The 24,322-nt window shown below is 45.9% G+C and overlaps 1 protein-coding gene across 1 annotated transcript in view; it reads left to right on the top strand.

The window, feature by feature from the left end:
- The window catches only part of CSMD2 (CUB and Sushi multiple domains 2), a 607,094-nt gene that overhangs the window by 568,679 nt on the left and 14,093 nt on the right, over positions 1–24,322 (top strand). Inside the window, exons 59-64 of the mRNA XM_039511298.1 lie at positions 9,579–9,755; positions 10,606–10,785; positions 13,511–13,684; positions 15,878–16,051; positions 20,263–20,336; positions 22,286–22,397. Of these exons, the coding sequence (XP_039367232.1) occupies positions 9,579–9,755; positions 10,606–10,785; positions 13,511–13,684; positions 15,878–16,051; positions 20,263–20,336; positions 22,286–22,397 (891 nt within the window). The remainder of the gene's footprint in view (positions 1–9,578; positions 9,756–10,605; positions 10,786–13,510; positions 13,685–15,877; positions 16,052–20,262; positions 20,337–22,285; positions 22,398–24,322) is intronic.

Below are 24,322 nucleotides of genomic sequence, written 5' to 3'. Positions count from 1 at the left end.
GTTAGGCCCTTGCCGAGCGAAACAGGCAAGTCATTCTCAGTGTGGAGTCGTGCGCTGTGTCTCTGTCGTTTGTATTCATGACAAGGTGCAAACACGGTCAGGTATCCGTGGGGCTGTACTCTGAGTCTTGGATTTGACTTTCTGGAGCAGGGATTTCCATCTGTTTGTTTTAATTTTGCGAGTACATTTCAGGCAGGCAGGAGTGAGGACTAACAGCATTGAGGCAGCACAAGCAGGGTTATGCAAGCTCTTCACCTGCAGGTATTTCACATCTTCTTAATCCTGACCTGCAGCACAGCCAGTCTCCCCCGGCACCCTGCACCAAGACAGCTCTGCCAGAGCGTCCCTGTCCTAATCCGCAGCACCCCCTTCCTGTTCCAGTGCGGGGCTCGCCACATGCAGCGCTGCTGATGCCCTGTCTTGCAGCCCCTCTGCCAGGCCAGTCTCGGGCTCCCCAGTGCCCCTCCCCCGGCTACTCCAGCCCTGTCTCTACTGAGCAGACTGTCAGTTGTGCCAAATGGTGCAGGGGAAGGTTTGGGACATTGGCTAATCGGAGACACTGGCCACTGGCTCACTGACCTGAGTCAGGCTTTGAACCCAGGGTTTGAGAACTGAGCCAACAATGCTGATTCTGCTTCCCAGCCTGGCATCCCCACGGCCACTGGTAAAGCCACGTGCATGGTCATTTTTGTCCCACGCTGCACGGTGGTGGGGTTTTAACCAGCAGCGCTCGAATCATGGCTGGTCCCGGGCATGTGCATTTTGGAAAAGGTGGAAAGCAGGTGGCAAAGTCCTTTCTCCCACCCCCATGTGCCCCCACAGGGGCAGCCAGTGCAGCTGGAAGCAATTATCTACCCAGACAGGCATGTTTGGGCGGGACGGGGGCCAAGCCCAGGCCCCAACCCACTATCCACCAGGTTGCACTTGGGGAAAGAGCGCAGGCAAGTGAGACAAAACTTGTTCTTTGCTCTGTCTCCGTCAGTGTCCCTGAAGCCAGTAGGCCATAGCCAGGCATGGCACCTGCCTCCATCACTGCTGAAGGTGCTTCCCCAGCTCAGTGCCCCCCCAAATCTCTTTGGACCCTAATCAGCTGTATGTATTTTTAGCTAAGGATATACATGTAGTGGATAAGGCCAAAGCTTTCAGTGCCTAATGGGGCATGAATCCTTATTTAAGCAGGAGCTCTATACTGAACAGAAGCTACAGGTGCTCCACTCCTCTGCAAGTCAGGCCTCTTATTTAGGTGCTTGACCTTAGTCACCAAGGACCCAATTTGGCAATACACATCCTTAACTTAGAGCATGTTCTTAAGACCTATTGGCGTAGATGGGACGTAAACACAGACTTCTCTGCTTTACAGAAATGCTCTGGGCTTAAATGCATGCTTCAGTCCCTCTGATGTGTTTTAAAGCTAAGCGTGTGCTTAACTACTTTGCTGCATAGAAGCCCAAACATTGACATCTGTGGCCTGCATACTCTACATGTCACTAGCTGATTGGTCTGCTTTAGAAACCACACGCAGCATGGGGCTTTTTTAGCTTCTGCAGAATGTGATAATGGTTTCTCAGTAAGTAACCACGTTCCCAGACTAATGAAATCATATTGAAAAGCTTGTTCCGACCCAGCCGCTCATAAGTCTGTAGGTAATTGCAACTTCATCAAAGGCATAACTCTTGGATCGGGTTCAGCAGACCCTCCGTAAATAAGCTCAGGTCCAAGAAGAACTCCCAGAGCCAGGAGTCGTCTTTTATTAGCTATATATATATATATATATATTTGGATGGGAGGAGGGAGACTATCCCCAGCACCCAAGTTCCATATTTGCCGACTCGTTAAAACCTGGTGATTAAAGGTCTCCAAGGCGTGATCTGAAGCAGAGTGATTAATATTTTCCATATCCCTAAATCGGGGCTAATCATATTTAAAAACCTCCATATTTCTGAATTAGCTCATTTGAATGTATGGAAGTCTCCATGGGAGCCCCATTCAGCATTGGAGTGGCAAAGCTCCAGCATGCCAAGGCAGCCATTCAGCGCCTCTGTAGGGTATTGTCTGTCTCTGACTCACACCTCATGCTCGGCGGCTAGGAACAAAAAGCATAATCAAGTCAGGAGGGGCCTGCAGGGCCTCAGTTCAACCCTGCCCAGCGAGTGAAAATCGTTCCCTTCTGTTAGCCGCGATGCCAAATGAGCGTGGAGGAACTCTGTCGGTTCTGGAGGAGACCAACGTCCACGGCACAAAAGGAGCGCCGTTGATTAATTGCTTCCTTGTTAATGGTGCCAGAGAGGCCGAGAAATGAAAGGAGACAGAGATCAAACTGCCATCTTGCCCTTTTCAAAGCCAGGCTGCACCAGCTCACTGCAGGCTGGGCCGAATCTTCTGTTGCCACTGCCAGGTGGTGTGGGTGCAAGTTGTTTATAGTCCCTAGAAGCCCCGGCTGAGGTCAGGACCCCATTGTAGCAGGTGCTGTATGGACACATAAGACAAGACCGTCCCTGCACTGCAGCTCTTACCATCTAAATAGACCAGGCGGGGAAAAAGTGGGAAAACTGCAGCAGAAAGAGGTGATATCTCAGTGCAGCTGAGCACGTGCTTCACTTTGAAAACCACAGAACTTAAGCATGTGCTTAACTTAAAGTAAGTGTTTTGCTGAATCAAGACCAACGTGACTCACCCAAGGTCATAGAGAAGGAGTGTGGCAGAGGCAGGACCCGAATCCAGATCTTCTGAGGGCCCAGCTGGGGAAGGAAAGGGACTTTATTCCCTCAAGCTGTCAGGTGCCTTTTAACTGCTCTAAAATTCAAACAAAAAAGAGGAGGAATTATTTTTTAAAAACCCACAATCATTTTTTCATAAGGTACAAATGGATTGAAATCAAACGAGCCAATTATCGGTAGCGGCTGGACCCCCTCGGCGCTGCTGACTGTGTTAAGACAGCAGCGGCCGCATCGTTTCCAGTAGAACCAGCTTTCCAGGCTTTCTAAAATCTCAGCTTTCAAGCCCCATTTAGCTTTAATTTCCAGCAAGTTTTAAAATGTAAATGCAAATTTACAAGCTCCCCTCCCTCCCCCTGCTTGCTTCACCGTCCATCTCTCCATGCACAGCGCTAAGGAGTGAGGGACTGGGGGAACAAAACAAAAATCACTTGCTCTCCTGCACAATAGACGCCGCAATTGCATTGTTAGTTGCCATTAAGCTTTATAGTTTCTCCCCTTCCTTGAAAAGCTGACTGGAACATTTGCTTTCAGCATGTTTATTATCACGCCAGATGAATTAAACAAAATCCACAGCCAGAATGAAGCAGGACCCTTGCTGGTGTTTGCCAGTTTAAATAAACAGAAATGTGTTTATTTTAAATGATCCCAATTTGACCACTGAGAATATGCTTGTGACAGGATTTTTTCCCCCTCTGCATGTTGGGTGGAATGTAGGTTACTATTTAATTTAAACAGCATGTAAATTACCATCTGCAAAGTGAAGGCTTTAGGACGCCGAAGGCTCTGAGCTATGGGTTATTCCCGCAGTGGGTTTTGCCTGATGTGTCAGGCATTGTTAGGAGACCAATTCAGCCTGTCTGCTGACTGGCAGCAAGACCCAAAAGGATGATTCTGTCCGCTGTAAGGATTAGACCGGGGGGCATGTGTGGGACATTTTATTTACATGCTACCTAGACTGGAATCCTCTTTAGTAAACAGCTTTAATCTGTGGGAGAGGAGAAGAGAAGCTTTATTGCTGTTCCTGGAGGGAATTGCTCTGCTTCAGGTTTGACAATCATGGAGCCTTAAAATGCCACCAGTTCTGAAGGGAAGAAAGGGCCTTTTAAAAAAAAATTAAAAGAAACACCCCTCAGTGTAGTTCAATGGGATTCACCCTGCCAGGCAGAGGGAATGTTAAGAGCAGCACTGTATGTAATGGTTTGGAATGAGAACATGTGCCCTAGAAGCCTCTGTAGTAAATAAATAATAACATGGCCCCTTCTTCTGATACGTGTGATGCCCCTTATGCCAAATAGTAGCTAATATCTGTGGCCTTGTAGCTTGGCTTCCCAGGGGAGGGTAAATCAGCGACATAGTCTGAGTGTATTCTAAATGTAACTCGCTATGTGGAGGCACATACATCAGTCCTGAACTGAGATGGTCAAGCAGCCCACAGGACACTCCCTTCTTCTGGGAATCTCATCCCAACGCCCCTGCCTGGTTCCCTGGAAGCAAATAGGCCTCAAGAATTGACTCTAATCAGAGCCCAAGGCAGACACCAAACTCCTCTGCTCCCTCTCTCCCCAAGCTGCCTCTTCACCACCTGGCATAACTCAGAACTAACCACCACACGCCATGTCTTCCCAAGAGTCAAAACTTGCTCGCAGAAAAAGAACTTGGAAGACTGTGTGACAGGTGGATGCCACCTGATGTGCTGAGATACCACTGAGCCTACCTGTTATGCCAACCTGGGCACCCTTTTCACCTGTCTTGCTGAGCCAAGCTATTGAGCTTCCTCCAGGCCACACACAGGCAGGGCCGCACCAAACTGCAGAATGAAACAGACACTGAGATCAGTCCTGGGAAGGTTCAACTTAAGGGACTTGCCCCAGTACTCAGGCATCCACCTCCCTTGGAGTGTGGACCCAAAGATATATTATAAAATCCGCCTCCTCCCTCAATGTGGAGGAAGGTATGCACAGCCTCTTATCCCCCCCCACCCCCCATTCAATTATGAACTGTACACACGGGGGTATGCTATAAACAAGAAATACATTTATTAACTACAAAAGGTGGATTTTAAGTGGTTGAAGAGATAGTAAACAGATCAAAGCAGATTACTGAGCAAATAAACCAAAGTACGCGAACTAAGCACTATATATTTAAGAAACGGGTTACACAATGTAATTTCTTAGCCTAAATGTTATTTTAGGCAGGTTACAAAGTTTCTGTGATTCAGAGTTCCAGTTCTATTTCTTTTCAGACTGGACCTCTGTCTCAGTCTGGACTCCCTCCCACCTTCCCTTTAGGTGTCTTTAGCAGTCTTTCTTCTTGAGCAGACAGGCCATGGAGAGGAGGAGTCCTGTTTGTCTTCCTCCCCACCCTTAACTAGGATTTGCATAAGGTGGCAATCCTTTGTCCCCCCACCCTTCCCTTCCAGTGGAAAGTTACACGTCCCAGGTAATGTTTAGTATCAGATGACAAGACCACCTGACCCAGTAGTGTCACAGTTATGTCCCAGGACACCTCCCAGGAGGGGGAGAGATTAGTATCTTCCTTGTTCTGTTGTTCCTTCCTGATGGCTCATCAAATTTGATGGCCTGTCATCTGTTGGGTGTCTTCCCAATACACACCCAGTTGTAATGGTTACATAGTCCATATTCCTAACTTTAGATACAGAAATGATACGTGCATACAAATTGGATAATCATGTTCAGTAAATTATAACCTTTCCGATGATATCTTACAAGACCGATCTTGCATAAAGTATCTGTTATGTCATATTCATATCATAAGCATATTTTCATAAAGAATATGGAATGAAACATCACAAGCTCCACCTGGTGAAAACTCCTATACCAATAGCTGTTACTACTCACCTTCATTTTGAAGTCACTCTTGATTAGTAGCCATCTTTATTTAATAACCGGAACTTCAATAGGTAGGAAGCCATGCAGGAAAGCAATCAAACTTGCCCTCGACTTAACAGCAATGAGGGAAAACAATTACATGTTGAAAGGATCTACAACTTCCAAACTACATCAGCAAGCAAATTTTCAGAAGAGTTCATGGCCAGATTTTCAAGTGCCCAGCTCCCATTGCTCCATTTACAGCCAGATTTTCAAACAGTCTCAGCACCCAATGCACTGAGCTCTATTGAAAACCTGAGCTGGTGCTGAGTTTTTTCTTTCTTTTTTTTTTTTCCAAAATCCTGGTCCACAGGTGTGTTTCAGGGGTCTGACCACAGTCTGGTGTTTGTCTGTGTGTTGATCTGGATTCTCTAATCTGCTCTGGCTTCTTTCGGACTTTGCTGGCCAGTGCAGATAACTCATGTCGGGAAATAAGGATGCTGCTTATGCTCTGTTACTGTCTTGTGTAGGCACGCAGCCAGTTTCACCACTGAGCTGCTGTCTCTCTCTATAATGGTATTAGGTACCCCATTAGTGAATCTCATGCACCACCCCAAATGATAAAGTCCCATTACTTCCCAAGCAACGCTTGCCTTCCTCATTGTAATTCTCGGCCTGATCTCCCGCCCGGCACAGGGCTCTCTCCTTATCTTTAGCAGCAATGGTGATTACTTTTAACAGCCATGTCTATCGTATTGGTTTCAGAGGGCCTCCATCAGAATAATATAGGCACAAAATATAGATGTGCTACGGAAACAAAAAAGTATGGGGTGAAGAGATTTACAACAATTAGGTATTAATAGAAATGTTTGCAATTAGATGTGTGTGTGTCTATATACATTGTTTTTAGTGGTAAGCATTCCACTGCATTGCTCATAAACCAGCGTGTGTTGTGCTAACTCTGGAATACAGTCTTAGTGGTTAGAGCAGGGGATTGGGAGTCAGGACTCCTGGGTTCTGTTCTCAGCTCTGTGAGGAGAAGGTGCCTAGTGGTTAGAGCAGAGAACGTGGAGTCAGCGTTTCTGGGTTCAGTTTCCAGCTATTCCACAGAATCATTATGTGATCTTGGCCAAATCATTTCATCTTTCCCTGCCTGATTTTCCCATCTGTTAAAATCAGCATAATAATGCCTCCCTTGGGGGCACCATTCATTGCTCATTTGAAAGCTCACTGAGACCCTGAGAGGAAAGGCGCTACAGAACACCACGGTATCATTATTGCTAGACCCCGAAAGTGAAACTGACTAAACAGATCAATCTAATTTCACTTTCCACGGCAGAGGGGAAGTTCAAGAAAATAATCAGCATAAAATGTGAAAAGTGAATTAGATCGTTAAATTCCTCTCCGTTTTGACAGGCTGACAAGCTGTTAGTAATGCAGGTGGAGATTTATAAACCCAGATTCAGAGCGGGAGTACGGCTGCTTTGCACCACGCTCCGGCAACAATCCAGCCACTGTAACAAGCCACAGGAGGCTCACCCCAGTTTAGGGGGATGGTGGTACAGAGCCATCATGACAGCTCCCCTTCCTGCCACCAGTGTGGGGGTGTGGCCAAGGGAAAGGGGGCAGGGCCATGGGTTCCCTACACCTTTGCACTCCTTCATTGCAGCTGAGGATCTGACCCTTTTTGTTAAAATCTATCATTTTATATGGGTCTCATCCCTTGAAATATTTTCCAGTTAAAAGAGGAACAAGACCAACAGTCCCAACCCATGTATTTTGCTTGTCGAATTATTTTCTTGTTCAGTGGGGAGTGGGGTTGATTTTGATATGTGCTCCCTGCAAACACCAATGCCACTCAATTTTCTTCTGTCACCTGATCGTGCAAGGTACTCCCAGCTCCCATTAATGCCATGGAAAATTCTTTACATGGATCGTGGCTTCCTGGATTGGGCTCTGAGTTATTTTAAATATGACTTTCAAGTCTGAGCATTTGCCCATAAGTTTGAGGTCTCTCTTATATCCAAGGCAATGCAGGCTCTTGGCAGATGTCTGATTGGAATTACTACTCTATACTCACGTGCTCGACTGTGCCGTAACATTGCACCGTCGTCATTCCTTTCCCATTGACACCTTTTCCGAAGTCGCACTTAATTTTTGTAGCAGTGGCTATTTTAGAATCGGCTGTGTGCCTTTTGGTGTATCTGCGTACGCGAGGCAGGTTGCGGGGGGGGAGAGAGAGGATGATGCATAGACACGACAGTGAAATATTAAGCCAGTGCTTTTCCCAAGCGGATAGAATCTGACTTTTATCCCCACATTTCTTGGAAATGACACTAGGTATCATTGAGACTTTGGCTGCATGAGGAATCTGTAACTAGAGAGCACCCTGCGTGATTTGCGTGCCATGCAAAATGTCTGCGCACACAAGCTGGAATGGTTATTAGTTTCTCCCTGTCAAACAGATACACATCTGACAAGCTCATGTGTTAACCTGCTGTCAGCAAACCAAGTAACAAGGAAGAAGGGGGCCTCTCCTTCCATTGAGCCGCTGTGCACAGGGCATTCATACCATGACTCAAGTGAGATTCATTTACCTGTGCGGAATGGCAGGCAAGATTCCATTCCCACCAGTGTCTGGTCTGGGGGACAGCGAGAGAGCCTGGAGACTTGGGCACCTTGTTATTTCCAAACTGATGCTCTTGCAGCATGCGAGACGGTGCTGCATTGCCAGGGGAATTTCCTTGTCAAATAGTCAGAGACAAACGGTTTAAGCCTTTATTGATTCATGTGATTTTCTTTCATGTACTGTAATTCCACAGTAAATGAGGGCTGGATGCAATTATTGCAGGTACTTATTTTGCCATGACAGGACTGTGCGTTCTGCCATTCAGTCTGATGCCCTTTTATTGCAGCGGTACCGAGGCAGTTGAGACATAAAACTTGGATGCTGACAAACCTATAATTGTAGCCTCGCAATAGTCTCCCCCAGCTGAAAGCATAATTGGATATACGCAGGCAATAAGCAGGAGCGACTGCCATTGTGGAAGGGTAGCTGCGTCCCCTGCTGCTTCAAGATTCCCTTGAAGTCTGCAAAGATTGGCTTCCAAAGCAGACACGAGCCCCTGCTATGATGCTCAGATCCCAAGAATTTAACTGTCTGCAGATGCTGGGACCTAAGGGTTTGGTTCAACCCATGATAGAGACTTGAAGCCAGCTGTGAAATTCAGAGCCAGATCAGGGTGCCGATTCCCATGCTCAGATGGGTCGTAATTTTGAGCTGCATGAAGCACCAGAAGGGAAAACAAGGTGTCTCATGGCCCTTATTGGCTCCTCTATTGACACTAATGTGACAATCATCGCCAGTTTCTCCATTTGTGCAGCCACTTCTCGAAACTGGGTTGAACCCACCTTGTTTCACACAACTCACTGAGCCATCATTCAATGGCTATCAGTTTTGGTCACTACCAATCTGGGTTTGAATTCAGACTAGCAATGAGAGACTCCAATAACCTGCTAGTTCTGAGCAGTCTAGGTGCCACCTCCTCCTCCATCATTCCACCCAGAGCCCAGCTTTGTCTCTCTGAGCTGCATGTCAGGTTCGGCTAATTTAACAGCTCGATCCTGCAGAGTGATCAGTATCCAGGGGCATAAAACCAGCACCTCTTTCAATTCAGTAGAGACCTGTAATCCAGAGGTTTGCAGCCGGGGTATGTTCTTGAATCCCAGTGTGAAATCAATGGGGTATGTGCTGGAGTATCTTGTGCTGGAGAAATTAGCTTCTGGTGCAGGAGAACGTCTCAGTCGCTCACCATAGAAGTCACATGGCATTGAGATGTGCTTCCTTGTGGTTACCCAGGGCAAGTTCTATCCATTACTCTTGGGATTCTTTACTTGCATTGGTAGGTACAGTTGATTTCGCTCCAGAACAGCAAGTGGTCCACTAATCCAGAGGTTTCTGCAGCTAAATTGCTTTGGTTGAGATCAAGGTCGTCTTTCATTTTTTTCTAATTCTGCTGTTTTGGCTTTTTAGTTATATCTTGTGGAAACCCAGGAACTCCAAGCAACGCAAGAGTTGTGTTTAATGACGGCTTGGTTTTCTCCAGCTCCATTATATATCAGTGCCGGGAAGGCTATTATTCCACGGGAGTGCTGAGCAGGCACTGTACTGTCAATGGAACCTGGACAGGCAGCACTCCTGAGTGTACAGGTGAGCATCTGAGTGGATTCCTGGGAGACAAGGTAAATAACAAACATAAGGCGCTAGGGCAGGGTTTTCAAAGAGTGCATGTGACTCCACTTTAAGACTTGCAGGCATCAGCATGCACATGTAAACCCATTGTGTTCAGAAGTGTAATAAAACTATCTACTGCCAGTGGAAACAATTCTTCATGCAAACTCTTTGAGGCCCCGAGTGGCTCGTGGAATATTCCAGCTTCAGGTGGTCTTTTCAGCTAAGCTATGTGCTCTGCAGTCATAACTTTCATGACTAGACATAAGCTCTGCTACAGAGGAGTCCTGCCCCATGGTGTGTCAGCTCCCAGAATGTGCCCTGATTTGGCCATAGCTCGGAAGCTTTTGTTGAACATATATTGTGTTCACTTAGATCCTTAGAATGACAGATGAAAGGTGCGGATGATGCCAGGCCTGTGTTAGGAAAATGTAGTCTGTCTGCAAACATCATACAGCATCTAGGACAAACAGGGACAAGCCATGTTTAAAGGCATGTTAACTGGTTATGATTATACCTCAGGGCCCCCGTAATGTGCTAATTAACACGTCGTTTTGCATAATGCTAGGACTTAGTGCCATTTGTGATGACTATTGTCCACTCCACTGAGCATGGGCAAAGTTTTTTGCACACACATTTCCAAACTTTGCCCTGGTTGAGCCAGCTCCCTGGTTTACCCTGTAGCCTGTACATTTCAGTGGCTGATAGATCACCATCATCTGTTGAAAGATAGTGGGGACTGTGAGGTTTCTAGCCATTGCATATCCATATGCTTGAGACATGTTATGTGCACCAGAAAATTTAACCATTGCATCTTCTCCTTTCCCAGTGATAAACTGTGGGGATCCTGGTGTACCAGCCAATGGCTTTAGGCTGGGAAATGACTTTAACTACAATAAAACGGTAGTGTTTCAGTGCATTCCTGGCTACATGATGGAGTCGGACAGGGCATCCTCTTTGATTTGCACAAAAGACCGAACCTGGAACGGCACCAAGCCTGTCTGCAAGGGTGAGACCCCATTTACTATAGATGTCTGAGGATATTAGGTTGCAGGCCTCAAGGCTCCTGTAACTAATGATATCTTAGTAAGCTTTACTGCGAAAGTGCCACATAACTACATGGGGCCAGACTCTGAACTCTGTGCTCTTATTGATGAAGCAATTATAGGAGGAGTCATTGGAACTACTGGTGAGTAACTGATCATCAGTGGGAGTTAAGGGTCTCTAAACCATATCAATCCCTCACTCATTCAAGCAAATTATGCTGAGTAGGTGAAAAAATAATGACCATCTAACCTGTACTGTGGTTTAAAAGAAAGAAATGCTCCAATATTTACCCTGCGGGGATACCGTTTACTCAAATTGCCCAGGCGCTGTATGATACATCACGTGCAGCCAAATAGTCACAAATAGGACATTTGCTGGACTGTAGTTCAGCATGGCCAGTGAAGGTAAATCTGCTGCCTTCTAGGAGAACCTGGATCTGATTCTCCATTGCCCTGCACCAGGGCAAAATGTTTCCATTCTGAGTTAGAAGCATGCGGCTTTCCCCCTGCCCTCACACACACATCCTTTGCCCTGGTGCAAATAACTGCAGATGGTTACTGCATGCAGCTCACATTCCTTAGTGGAGGGGAAGTTGGCACAGTGCACATCGTCACATTTGCCCTGGTAGTGTCACCTGACAGACAGCAGGAGGTCAAGATGCGCAGAACATGGAAAGCTTGCAGGAGTGCGCGCAATAAATGATTTTTCAAAGTAGCATCCACTCCGGCTCCTGCAGCCCAATTGTATGCATGACGTGCAGTAGGAGGGACGATTGGCCCCAGCCTGGTTAAAAGCGGGCTGCAGAATCTATCGTCGTAAGCATCCCAATGCATGAGAGGATCCAAAAGTAGCCACCACAGTGTGGAACCTGCACGGTGGCTTGGAAGACATAAATAATCCATGCCTTTACCTTGTGGTGATAGACTTTGAAATTACCCAGCCGCTGCAAAATGCTTAACCTGTGCAGTTTATTGTTTCTTAAGTATGGTTTATGACTTACTAATCCAGTTGCATGAATATCTCAGGTTCCAATAACTGTTGCATTACGCTCGTAAGTACTTCTTGTAGAAATGATTGACGGTATTATAGCTCTGCCATGCTAAAGTGCTGTTGAGCTGTGTATATAGTCTTCAGATCAACTTTCATGCTGGGGGAATCTGTCCATTCTACAGTAGCTCAGATTTAAGAGTCACATAGCTTTCATGTGTTTGCCATAGTTTCTTCTTTGCACATTTACTAATGATCAGAGGAGTTTGATGTTTAATGGTTTTTCACTCTGGCTTGAGCCACTTTCTCCACCTTGGTATTGCACAGAGCTGAGTGCTAACCACACCCAACCCCCTTGAGTTCCTTTGACAATCCCAGCCTCAATCTGCGATGCAACAGCTTTCGATCAACACATCAGTGTGTGATGGTAGAGCTAATGCAAACCATTCTTAACAAACCTCAGAATCAGCCTGGCTTCCTTTTGCACATGTCATGGTTTGAAAGGGAGAGTTGAAGAACTGGTGGCCCCTTTTAAAGATCAAATGTGTCCATTTAAAAATAAAAAGTATGTATATATGAAAGCCACATTTTATTTGAAATCAAACATGGACAGCAAGCACCCTCTAAAACAGAGCTTTCTCCAAACTGGGGTAGCCTCTAAGGGTCAGATTCTGATCCAATTTGCACCAGTGTAACTCTGGAGTACGTCCATTGACTTCAGTGGCATTATTGGGGATTTACACCATTGTAAAAGAGATTTGAATCTCCCCCATTATGAATGGCTGAAGCACTTTGCATAAATATGCAAGTCTTCACCCCAAACTCAAATCAAACCTGAATGAAGCATTTTCTTCGGCCTCCCAAAAGGTCTGGAAAGCTTTTCTACCCCCTGCTTGTTTTATTTTTCAGAGCTGTGGTTGCCTCTGCTTCTCTGATCAGAATGCGGAAGCACTGGGCATCTTGCGAGAGAGGCTGATTTCTTTGTCAGTGTTTTGCTGACCCAAGGGTACTGACAAAATGTGAAGCAGCATCTGGATGCTTGTCTGATCTCAGACTGCAAAGTTCTTAAGGTCCACCTGTCAGAAATGCAGGTCACTTGGCATCTTCCATAAATACTTCACTCCCTGCAAGGCTGTGAAGATAAACGCTTCCTTCTTTTTTCTTCTTGCCACTTTGAGCTAATGTAGCAAGAGCAAGACACAATGTGGCTAGATTCTCACTTGGGAGCTACATTGATTTACACCAACAGCTGAAAATCTGGCCCCATGCTCATATGCACTTGAAAGCAGAGTACTATAAAACTTTCCAACCAGGCAAAATTCAACCTAGTTGTTGAGTTAATCGCTAACTTGAAACTTGTCTAGGTTTTCCAAAATCTGTGAAACTTCTGGAGTACCTGGGGTGATGTTCCCACTAAGCTGGGATCAGATTCATAATCTTAGGTGAAAGCTAGCAAAAGCTGCTGATCTGACTGTGAGGTTTGGGATTTAGTTGACCCTAAAATGGAAAGAAAAAATCCCTGGATACACAAACACACATGCATATAACAGAAAGTGTGCACAGACCCCCTCTAGCTGAATTCCCTGTGATGCATTCAGTTCACAGAAAGTAACTTTGATCCTATATGGATTTGTTTGTTAATGGAAATAACTACTCTGAGAAGTCATTAGAACTGAATATGCTTTTTATTTGCTGCTCAGCTATCACCTGTAAATCCCCACAAGTCATCCCCAATGGGAAAGTCGTGGGCTCCGATTTCAGCTGGGGCTCAAGCGTGAGCTATGCCTGCCTGGAAGGATACCAGCTCTCGCTACCTGCCGTCCTGACATGTGAAGGGAATGGGACATGGACTGGAGAACTCCCACAGTGTTTTCGTAAGCAGACATCCATGTGTATTCATGTGCAAAGGGGATGGAGTGCTAACCTTAAACTCCAACCCCCCCGTGCCCCACCACCTCCAAAGGATTAGTCTCTTTCTTGATCCAATTAATGGTCCGTCCAATCTAGTATCTTCTCTCGAGCATTGGCTAGTACCAGACGTTTGAGAGAAAGGCATGAAATCTCCATAATGGACTATTATGGCATAACCTGCCCGTGGGAGAAGTCTCTTCCCACCCATACGCAATTAGTGATTGACTTATTCCCCCAACCTCATGCATGCACCCACAGAAGCAGGAAATATTTTGAATTAAAGGCAAAACACTTTTCTGTAAAGCATAACCTTGGCTGCTGCTCTGGAAATTGCCTGGTGCAAAAGGGTGACTTGCATCTTGGAAGGGGATATTAGGGATCATGACCCAGTTGTTAATAGCATCCGTTAAAGGTGTGCCTGATGGGAGGTGAAACTCATGGTGGGATTTTATACATTGTTTCTCAAATAATGGGAATTAGCTATTGTCATAGATCAGGACATGGGTGGTCAGACCTAGTGGTGAGATCAGGAGCCTGACACCAGGCACAGGAGATCAGAGGCAGTCAGGAGCCAAGCCAAGGATCTGAGCTGGAATCCGTAGCCAGGGATGTGCTGTAGAAGGCAGGGATCTGGAACAAGGAAGTAGGGCAGGAAACGACAGGAAGTCGGGAATCAGGAACAAGGCAGGTCTCAGGAGTCAGGCGAGAAGGCAGGGATCCAACGTTGCAACCAGCCAGGGATTCAAATAGTTACTCAGACAACTTGCTGTGCCTCCTTCTGGCTTAAATAGTGAGTCTGAGCCAATCAAAGAAGCCAGATGTGCTCTCCAGTTGGGAGCTTTGTGGGTGGTGCCTAAGGTGACCTAGGTAGGGTCCACCAGCCCACACTCCCTGTTAGTACCTATGAGCTGCTGGTGGTGGCTGTGGTCTGAGGACTGTTTGGGGGCCCAGGCTTGAGACACCCCCCCCCAAATTGCTCACAGCTATGTCTGTGCCTCAGGGGGGAATCCTTGTCCCATCTGCAGAAGACAAGGACTTCCCCCATGGGGCATTAAACGTTCATATGGGTTTGGAGACCTAACTGGAGTGATTCTTGACCCCAGGTGAAATCCTGACCCCACTGAGATCAATGGGAATTTTACCATTGACTTCAGTGAGGCAAGGGCGTCACCACATCAGGACAGAGGTGGATGGCAGCATGCTGGCGAAAAGGAAGAAGTGTGGTGCTCTGAATGATAGGGCCAGGAGTTTTGGGGTGCTCTCCCCATCCCTGTCACCCGCTTGCTCTGCAAGTTACCCAACTGCTGCGTCCCTCTGTAACATGGAGACACTCATCATCACCTTAGAGGAGTGGTGTGAAGATAATCGATCAGGACCCAGCTTTCCAAGCGCTTAGCATGCAAAATGAGGGCCAGATTTTCAAAAGACACCCAACACCCGCCAGGCACCCAGTGGGCTGTGCACTTCTGAAAGTCTGGCCCTGATTTAAGTGCCTCCGTTGGAGCTGAGCGCTTCTGAAATTCTGGCCCCTGCGGCTTGCGAAGGCCTTACATGAAAAGAGCCCCGTAGTGTTACAGCAAGCCTTGGAATGTGGCACAAAGGCAGGGCCCTGTGGCTGCATGAAAACCTGTGTGCGTGATACAATACAGATTAGTGAAACAGCTCAGAATGATAAAGCCGGATTTTAGCTTTGAGTATTTGGCAGCCGCACAATAGCCATTTTCATATTAAACAGCACAAAGACCCGACCACGCTCCTTACACCTTTCCCCGGCTATTATATAATTAACGGGCTTTACGTCTGACACGGCGCCGCGTGGCAATTTGACCTTGTGCAATTAAAGATACAGTCAAAGTTAAACACACCATTGTGCAGAAAAAAGACCAAGAAAAAAGATCCAAACCGTCTGTTCCTCCTCCCTGCCAGGAGATGTTGGAAAGTGAAAGTTAATTAAACAGTAATTGACAAAAAAGACAGAAGTGAGCAGAAAGCAGCCAGCGCACCTTCTGCCACTAGTAATTTCCTGAGCCATCGCAGCACTTGAAAGCCGGGGTTGGGAGGGTTTGGCCATTAATAGAATTGTCTTTAACCCATTAACACTATTTGCCCTTACTGAGATTCATCGCCATCCCCTGACTATCCTTTGGCTTTTCTAGCTGTGTTCTGTGGTGACCCCGGGACACCAGCTCAAGGCAGGAGAGAAGACAGAGGATTCACTTACCGTTCATCTGTTTCATTCTCCTGCCTGTCCCCACTGGTGCTGGTGGGCTCAGCTCGGAGGTTCTGTCAGTCTGATGGGACATGGAGTGGAACCCAGCCCAGCTGCATAGGTAAGGGAGCATCCTGAATCTGACTTCTCATTCCAAAGCTTCAATTGTCCCTTCCCCCATCAATCTACTCAGTCTCTCCTACCCCCTTTCACCTACTTACTCGGCCCTGTCCCCTGTGGTTAGAGCTGGAGGAAGATAGTGGATCTTCTTCTGCAGAGAAGACCAGCACATGGCAAATTCATCTTCCTTCTGCTAACTTGTCAGACCCTCCTCCCCATTAAATCTCAGAACAGATCTGGGTGTGGGCTCACCTCACTTGCAAGTTTTCTGGCTCCAGACGCTTGCTCTGCCTATTGGCCATCCCCACCGGCCATCTGTATTTCATGGCAAAGTCCCAGTCCCTGGAACCTGTGGGAGATGTTTGCTGATGGGACCCGGGGCCACGTTTCCAGAAGTGCTCAGTATCCATAGCCAGGGCCCAATTGTCACAAGTGGTCCTGATGGAACAAAGTAAAGTGCAGCGTGTGTGTCCTCTGTAACGTGCTGCATTTGAATGGGACCCAAAATGGCAGCTGCTCCCAGCAGAACAGGAGACCTCTGGAAAGGTAAAGGTGCTGTCCATAGAATACAGAACCATCCGAGTTACTGTGCATAGCTGTGGAGTTGAGCTGCTGACTTGGATACAAATCCCCATATCCCTAACAAATCCCTTGTGTGTCACTTCCCAGTGGTTTCCAAGGCCCCACGAAAGCTCAGGGCCATACATAATCATTAGTAGTCAGGTCATTCTCATCTGTTTCTAGCTTCAGGAGTTGACTCCGGCTCTGTGGCAATGAATTCCATGGGCTGACGACATGCCGTCTATCCCTCTAACTTGTCCATCTAACTAGCCATTTCTAATGCCACCATCACCTTATTATCTAGCCACCAGGAGCAAAGAAGTTGCATTGTTCTAAATTTACCTGCCATCAATCGCATGCTTGCTCTCATATGTGGGATGGTGTGATGAGGAAGGACTAATCAGATTTCATTCTACCATTCATGATCTTTAATCTAGCAAGTTAGCCAAGTATAGATGTACCATTAGCTATGCATGTAGCACCGGTCACCAGAGCATCTTGGCATTTAATTACCACAGCTGGATTCACCTCCAATGTTTCATCACTTCTCCACGAGTCCTTATTCAGGGACTGTAATATACGCTCAGGATGTGGCATCCACACCTCTGGAAGAGTGTAGCATTAAAGAGTGCAATAACACAGTCGTTTATATTGCCAATGAAATTTATTTTCCTCCTTCAAATTTGTCTCCCTAGTACAAATCACAGGAAGGGAAAAAACTTGTCTGCCTGTGAAAACCTTGATCCAGCATGTCTATTTCCAGTCCAGGCAGATGATGATAAAGCATTATTTATTCAGATCCCATCCGATCTCGAGGTTCATTAGATGGCCCGGCTCTCGGGTCCCCAAAATACAGCCCGGAGACCCGGATTTAATACACCTCACCTGGCGTGATCCATCAGCCTCCACCTCATCTGTGGGATGGGACTTCATTTTAGTTAGTTAGTTAGTGAGTTTAGACACTCTGATTTATCTGGGGGGCCTCCATCAGATGCCATTGAAACTGCACCGGTGACAAATGACAAAAGCTCAGCAGAGCTGAATAAGTGAAGTGAATTAGCTTGTGTGTTGCAGCCCCAGACCGGCTGCACTTTGTATCCCTTGTTTACCGACTCAGTGCGGTTCCCAAGGACCTGCAGAGAGCTCAGGGAAGCACGTAAGGATGCTCTATGGAGAGGCTGATTAGTCAGGTCATAAGGAATCAAACTCCGGGCCTGTTAGTTACAGCATTGGTGTGCCCTTTTCCCCTTAGCTGCCATGAGGAGAGGAGTGATCTCTGCTCCTGCTGTGTGTTTGATTGTGAGGGCTTTTCTCACTGTGTGTTTCCTATGTCTGGATACATCCGATTCATTTGAGTCTCTTTTTAGCTTAGGGAGAGAGTTACCAGAGAAGGTTTGATCCTGCTCAGTGTGGTGCCGAGTGCTTCACGTAGCAGCTCAGTGTAAACAGGGGTGAGGAGCAGGATCATGGCACAGGAGACCCCGATCTGGCATTGTGGAGATTCTGCAGGCACTCCCATTGTCTGCTGACATCTGCCTGTTCTGTGCATTTATATCAGGCCATCACCAAGTGGTCTGAGCCCCTATTGCTGCTAGTATTGCTAATGTCGCAATCACAGCCCCTGTTCTTATCCTGTGCTCTTGCACGCGAGGGACCCAGCACCCAGGGAGCTTGTGACTTACTTCTGCTCAGTGCACACGGCTCTGGCTGGTGTTTAAACTTCTGTGCATCTGTGCACTGCCTGTTCCTGCTGAGCCCGACTCAAGGACTCGGATCAAGGCCTGAATGTAATGCCCATGTACATTGCCCACACCGATTTTACACCCAGGCCACCTACTGATCCATCCATATCAGCTGTTCTCAGCCCATCGCTGGGCAGAGTCTTATTCAGAGCTGCTCCTGTTCCAAACATTTTGCCCATTCTCATCCCACTGCAGGAGAGGGGGCTTTTCAGCTTCACTCTGCCTTGTCAAGCTCATAGGTTCACAAAAGCTCACAGAGTTTGCAAGGAAATGGCACTTTGTCAGCCAGTGCTGCTTCCCCAATGGATCCAGCGGGGGACTGTCCATCCTCAGTATCTTTGCTTGTGTGTTTGGTTGGTTTGGTTTTTCATCTCCCGGTCAGCCTTGCTGCTGCTACCTATCAGGCAGGAATTACAGCTTCTTTGATCAGTTTGGAACTCGAGGACAAACTTGATACATTTCTGCTTACATTCAGCTGCTTCAGAGCTCTTGTCTACGCCCTGGGAGAAGAAAGTGATATATGCTGTAATGACAATGGCAGGTATTTCTGACTTGCATGTATCCATCTTCTGATGGATTGAGACCAAACTAGGCATAAAGAGAGATTATATATCTGAGATGCATTAACATCTCCAGTCACCATCAATCACCATGAAATAGCAGGGTTCTAAGATGTGTGTTTGGTGACAGAGGCAGCCGAGCAGAATCCTGATGGAAAACCACTCCAAACAACTTCCATAACGTTGCTTGTCGACCTCAGAGAGGCAGGGAAGATACAAAGGGAGCTAGCGCCTCTCGTAGGCCAAAACCAAAAAGTCACATCAGAGCACAACTGCATTGCATATGGGTGACCCAGTACCATAATAATTATAGCACAGATGGGACCTACATGTCAAGACCAGGACCTGTTTCACTGCAGAGTATTGTAACAGAATCCAGCTATTCCAGGGCCATGCATGGAACTTGGAATTAAACCACTTTATTATTCCCGGTGTAAACCCTGCCTGGAGCATTAGAAAATGAGATTAAACAACCCTGTTGACAGAGAGAAAATGACCAATAAACTAAGAGGCTGCACGTCAGAGCGCAAAGTGACAACATCTCAGCATCGTCCGAACGGCCAGGGAAAGGGTTTTGTAATACCTGAAATGCCCAGATGGGGGAGACATTACCAATATGCCTTTAAAAATGCTTGTATCTCCCATCCCGCCCAGACAGTGATAACGGAATAATCTGTTAGACATTCCGTGATGCCAGGTGAAGCTGGGGGAACTGTCTGTGTCTCTAAATTAAGATTGTGGGTTGAGTCCTGCTTACCCATGGGCTTAAAGACACTCTCTAGAGGTGGTTGAAAAATGGGATTTTTTGGAGGATTTTTTACCAAAAAAAAAAAAAAGGTTCCTGTTTTAAGTTACTCATTTTTTCCAGCGACTCTTGCACTTTCCTCAACTACGGCCAGGTGAATTAGAAACTCCTGCTGCAGCTTTGGTGCGTGCTATTGGAATGCGCCCAGGCCAGCCTGGGATGCCACAGTACCTGCTCTTGCATGGATCCCAGGTCTAATAATGTATTAAATTAACTGTTGCGAATGGTGTGTAGAACTGTAAAAGGGAGGGAAATATACACCACTGGTGGATTTTTGGCTTATTTATTTTTCCCTGAGGGATTCAATGCTTCCCTGTTACACTGTGTTGGACCCATCACAGGCTAAGAGACAGAAATAGCTGTTTAATTCTCTCTGATGGTACATATTAGTTCTGTTGCAAAATACATAAATCCCACCTGAAAAGGAAAGTGAAATAGCTGTAGAGCGAGCAGGGTGGATGCATAGCTCTGAAATGGATTTCACTAACATCCTCAGTGTCTGAGTCCTTTCAATATGGCTGTGTTCGGTTTTTTTCCATTTAAGATCCAACTCTCACTACATGCGCTGACCCTGGTGTGCCTCTCTTTGGAATGCAGAACAACTCCCAAGGTTATCAGGTAATGTAATTACCATCATCTCCCCATGTCTCTTTAGCCATTACACAAGTGCAAGTTGCATAGACTGTGCAACCTGTACTGTTGTCGGTTAGCACTGACTTGCTCAAGAAGTCCCTGGGACCTCAATTGGACTTCATGCATATGGGCAATGTGTGCAACGATTCTACAGTGAGCCTTCAGTGTGTTTAAGTATTAGATTTATGCTGTTAATTACGCTGCTAACTAAGATTTATTATTAGTGGAATTAGTATTAGCATTTCATGCCCCGTTTCCATTACTTTTAAATCCAAATCATTTAAGTGGCTTTGCTAATCTCAGGCTTGATGGGGGAAGAAATCAATGTAACGTCATGGACAGATCCCCTCCATGTTCCACCTGTGGATTCTCATCCAGTGTTTTACACAAGACACCTTACATGCTAGGGTGGGACATGAGGAGGGATTATCCTCCGAAAGTGGATTTTTTTTAGTAAAGCTGCTAATTTGTTACCTTGATCCAGGGGTTTAGTGTGTTAATTCTAGGTCCTCATTAATATAGAGACGCCGCAAGTGGTTTGGGGTTTTTTTGGTAAGTGGTGTTGGCAAGAGATCTGAGCAGCGCTGGTACCTATGCTGTGAATGAGACTGTGCTCTTGGGCTGTGTTAAGGAGAGCCAGTCATCATCAGCCAGGCAGAAACCCGCAAGAGCCTGCACATGGTGAAACATCACAAAATCGGAATGTTTGTTGATAGGCTGATGCAGAGGTGGTACTGTGTGGGAGAAAGTGCAGGGGAAAATCTTATGTTACTTCTGCCCTTGTGGGAGGTGGATAAGATGATCAAATGTACCAAATTTCCAGCTGGCTGTGAATGTTTAGCCTGCAAAAAAGATTGGTAAGCACCCACACATGCAAATGCCAGGAAGTTGTGATAATTGGAGTCAGAAAGGTATGTACATCTCACTCAATCATTTCCTTCTAATCCCTATGATCATGGGTGAAGTCCTAGCAAAATGCACATTTAACTTAAGAGGGAGCTAGAATTACACCCCACTAAGTATCTTGAACTTCCATGGAAAAATCTGAAATAATGTTTCTGATAGTTCGTTAGTTGTGGGGTTTTTTAATGATCAAAATGTTTAAGCAACAAAAACCCACCAACAGCAAAAACCAAACTAAAAAGGAGCAGAGTTTATATAGAATTTAGAAGTGAAAAGTGCTTTCACAATTTTTTTTATTTTTAATCTATTCTATCTTTAAAAGGAAACATTTGCTTGCAATGATGGAAACCCAAAAGAAATAGCATCATGCTAGCAGCCTATGAAAACAGGACCTGAAACTGACTAGTCTGGCCCTGCAGTCCCAGTAGAACAAAGTGTGAAAAATAAATAATACTGGTGAAAAGTAAATTAGATTTTTAGAATCCTTTTCAATGTCCATAAGCCAAGGTGGCATCGATAATGTAAGTAGGGGATGTTTCCTGTTGTCATTATTTATTTTGAATGTCCCTTAAACATTTATCATAAGGAAAATAAACATTGTTCCTTAAGGCAAGGACCATATATCTTGTGTGTTTGCACTTCCCCTAGCATAATGGGGCCCTCATCTTGACCAGAGCCTCTGCGTGCTACTGTAATAAATAACACCAGAGTAGGTGAAACGTAGACTAAACATTTTAATGAAATTTTATTCCTGGATTTTTTTATGGACACAATTTTGATGAATATTGTAATCAACATTTTGAAAAATTTCAATCAGTTGTAAATCACTTGTGATGCTGCTAATTTGGGGGTAATTGTATGACAAAAAAAGCCACACTCGCCTCTATGAATGGAGCAGCACTGTGCCCACTTGATGCAGAATTTTTTTCCAAGAGCTCTGAACGCTCTGGGATTGGCGTAGAACAGTGTGTGTCAACTGGTCGATTACACTGGACAATCCAGCTCTTTATCTTTATCTTTTGTTGCGATAGGTGGGAAGCATCATGTTCTTCAGGTGTCAGAAAGGATACCTGCTGCAAGGCTCGACCACTAGAACATGCCTCCCCAACCTGACATGGAGTGGAGTACAGCCCGATTGTGTTCGTAAGTGTCATGGGGCCAGTGAAATATCAGTGTCATGGGGCCAGTGAAAGGGCAGGGGCCAGTGAAATATCATATGTTCTGACTCTCTGTTGCAAAACCACAGACCACTTCTCTGGTGACATGGATACAGCAGATGAGAACAGCCAGCTTTGTTTTCTGGTGATTTTTTTTTTCCTTCAGTGAAAGAGTTTGGTCTTGTGCTGAGATGAGGCTTGGTGTGTTTCATGCTTTTGCAACTGCATTTAATGGCCAAGACACAGAATTTCAGGCTGGAGGGACCAAGTAATATTCTTCAGCCAGAAGACCATGTCAGTGGGATGATGTTTCTGTAGATCTTGATTAAATTGTAGTTATCTCATTCAGTTCTCCACCATCTTCTCCCCGTTAGACAGGGAGGAATTTAATTCAATGTATTGAGGCTCTAATTTGATATCAAGGCATCTAGCGCCTCATCAGAAATATTAGACTTCTTCTCCCTTCCCCTTCCAGGGTGACTTATTACCATGATCTTATCCAGTTAATGTAATTCTGTAAGTGCAGGTCCTACATACATTTAATTAATAACTCTGTATTGGCCCAATGTCAACTGAAAAGCTACACAATCTGCAAGAAATAAACCTGCTGAGGGGTATGTCTTGACTGCAAAAAAAAAAAAAAAAAAAAAAAGGTGTGTTCTTAACTCAGGTTAAAGCGGCACTGAAGTCCCAGCAGCTGATCTTGGAATTCAGGTTAGCAGCTTCAGTTCAAGCCTACTGGGGAGTCTGGAGTTGAACTCAAGCTACTAACCCCAGTCAAAAGCCAAGTTGCTGAGTCTTCACTGCTGTTTTAACCCGGTTAGCTCACGCACGTTTAGAACGCAGCTTTTACTTGCCGTGAAGACACATGCTTCGTGGGGTGCTGGCGGGCAGTGCCACATATGGTTGGGGACACATGACTTTAATGCAGGTGTCTCTTTATCTGCACTCTGAAGGTGTTGAGATGCCCCCACTGAAGGTTATACTGTAAGCATGGGCCCTTAACGAAGAATGGAAGCCATCGGGGTTACATGAAAGCAGGTCCTTCGACGGGGTAGGGACTGGCAATTTGTGTATGGAGAACCTTATTACTCTTCCTTTGAGCTGCGGATGGGGGTGGGGTATCTCCTACCAAATGTGGATTGGGATTTTGTGCCATTCTGTTCTACTCAGATCATTACACTACTTTCCCTACCGTGGTGTGTGAACACCTTCAAACACCTGGCCTCACACTGAATTTAATTTCAGACCATGGGATTTACTCAAAGCCATAAATTGCTTTGAGCCTGATCCCGCCGCCGTGGATGTCCATGGGAAAAATTCCCATTTCCATTTGGATTGGGCCCTTTAAGGAACAGGAAAACGTTGTTCATAGCCCAGTTCCCTTTAATTCCAAGGTTTTGTTCTCTCACTCCCTTGCTCTTAGAATACTCTGGACTGTGTTCTTGGCCTTCTTCAGCAGGTTATTTCAGATGTTTGTTGTTGTTAGAGCAAGGTGTGCCTACCTGACGTAGCTTAATTCGGCATCAGCCGTTAAAATTCCTAACATGGAGAATCAGAGGAGAAAGATGCAATTGTGTGCTGCTGCCTGGCTGCTTCGCCCTGGCAGAGAGCAGTGTTTCTCCTTAGCTTACAAACTCCCCTCCCTTGCTGCTGGACTGGAAGACATTGAGTCTGAAGAAGCAGCTATGGGTGTGGGTGGCAGTTAGTTGCTGCTCTTAAGAAAGTTGAAGCAAAAATGTTTCTGTTGCTTGCTTATAACAGGGAGAAATACTGAGTTGCCATCTATCAGTTCTTCTTGAAGCCTCCTCTGTCAGTGCAATCTACAGGAGTAGAATTAGGTGCAGTTACTCTAATTTTCTGAAAGCCGAATTATTATCTACTGATTAGCATAAGGCATGTGTAACTTTG

Source organism: Mauremys reevesii, linkage group 23 (assembly GCF_016161935.1).
Source record: "Mauremys reevesii isolate NIE-2019 linkage group 23, ASM1616193v1, whole genome shotgun sequence".
NCBI classification, from domain to species: Eukaryota; Metazoa; Chordata; order Testudines; family Geoemydidae; genus Mauremys; species Mauremys reevesii.
Note: the sequence above shows the minus strand (reverse complement) of the source record. Positions and strands in the feature narration are given on the sequence as shown.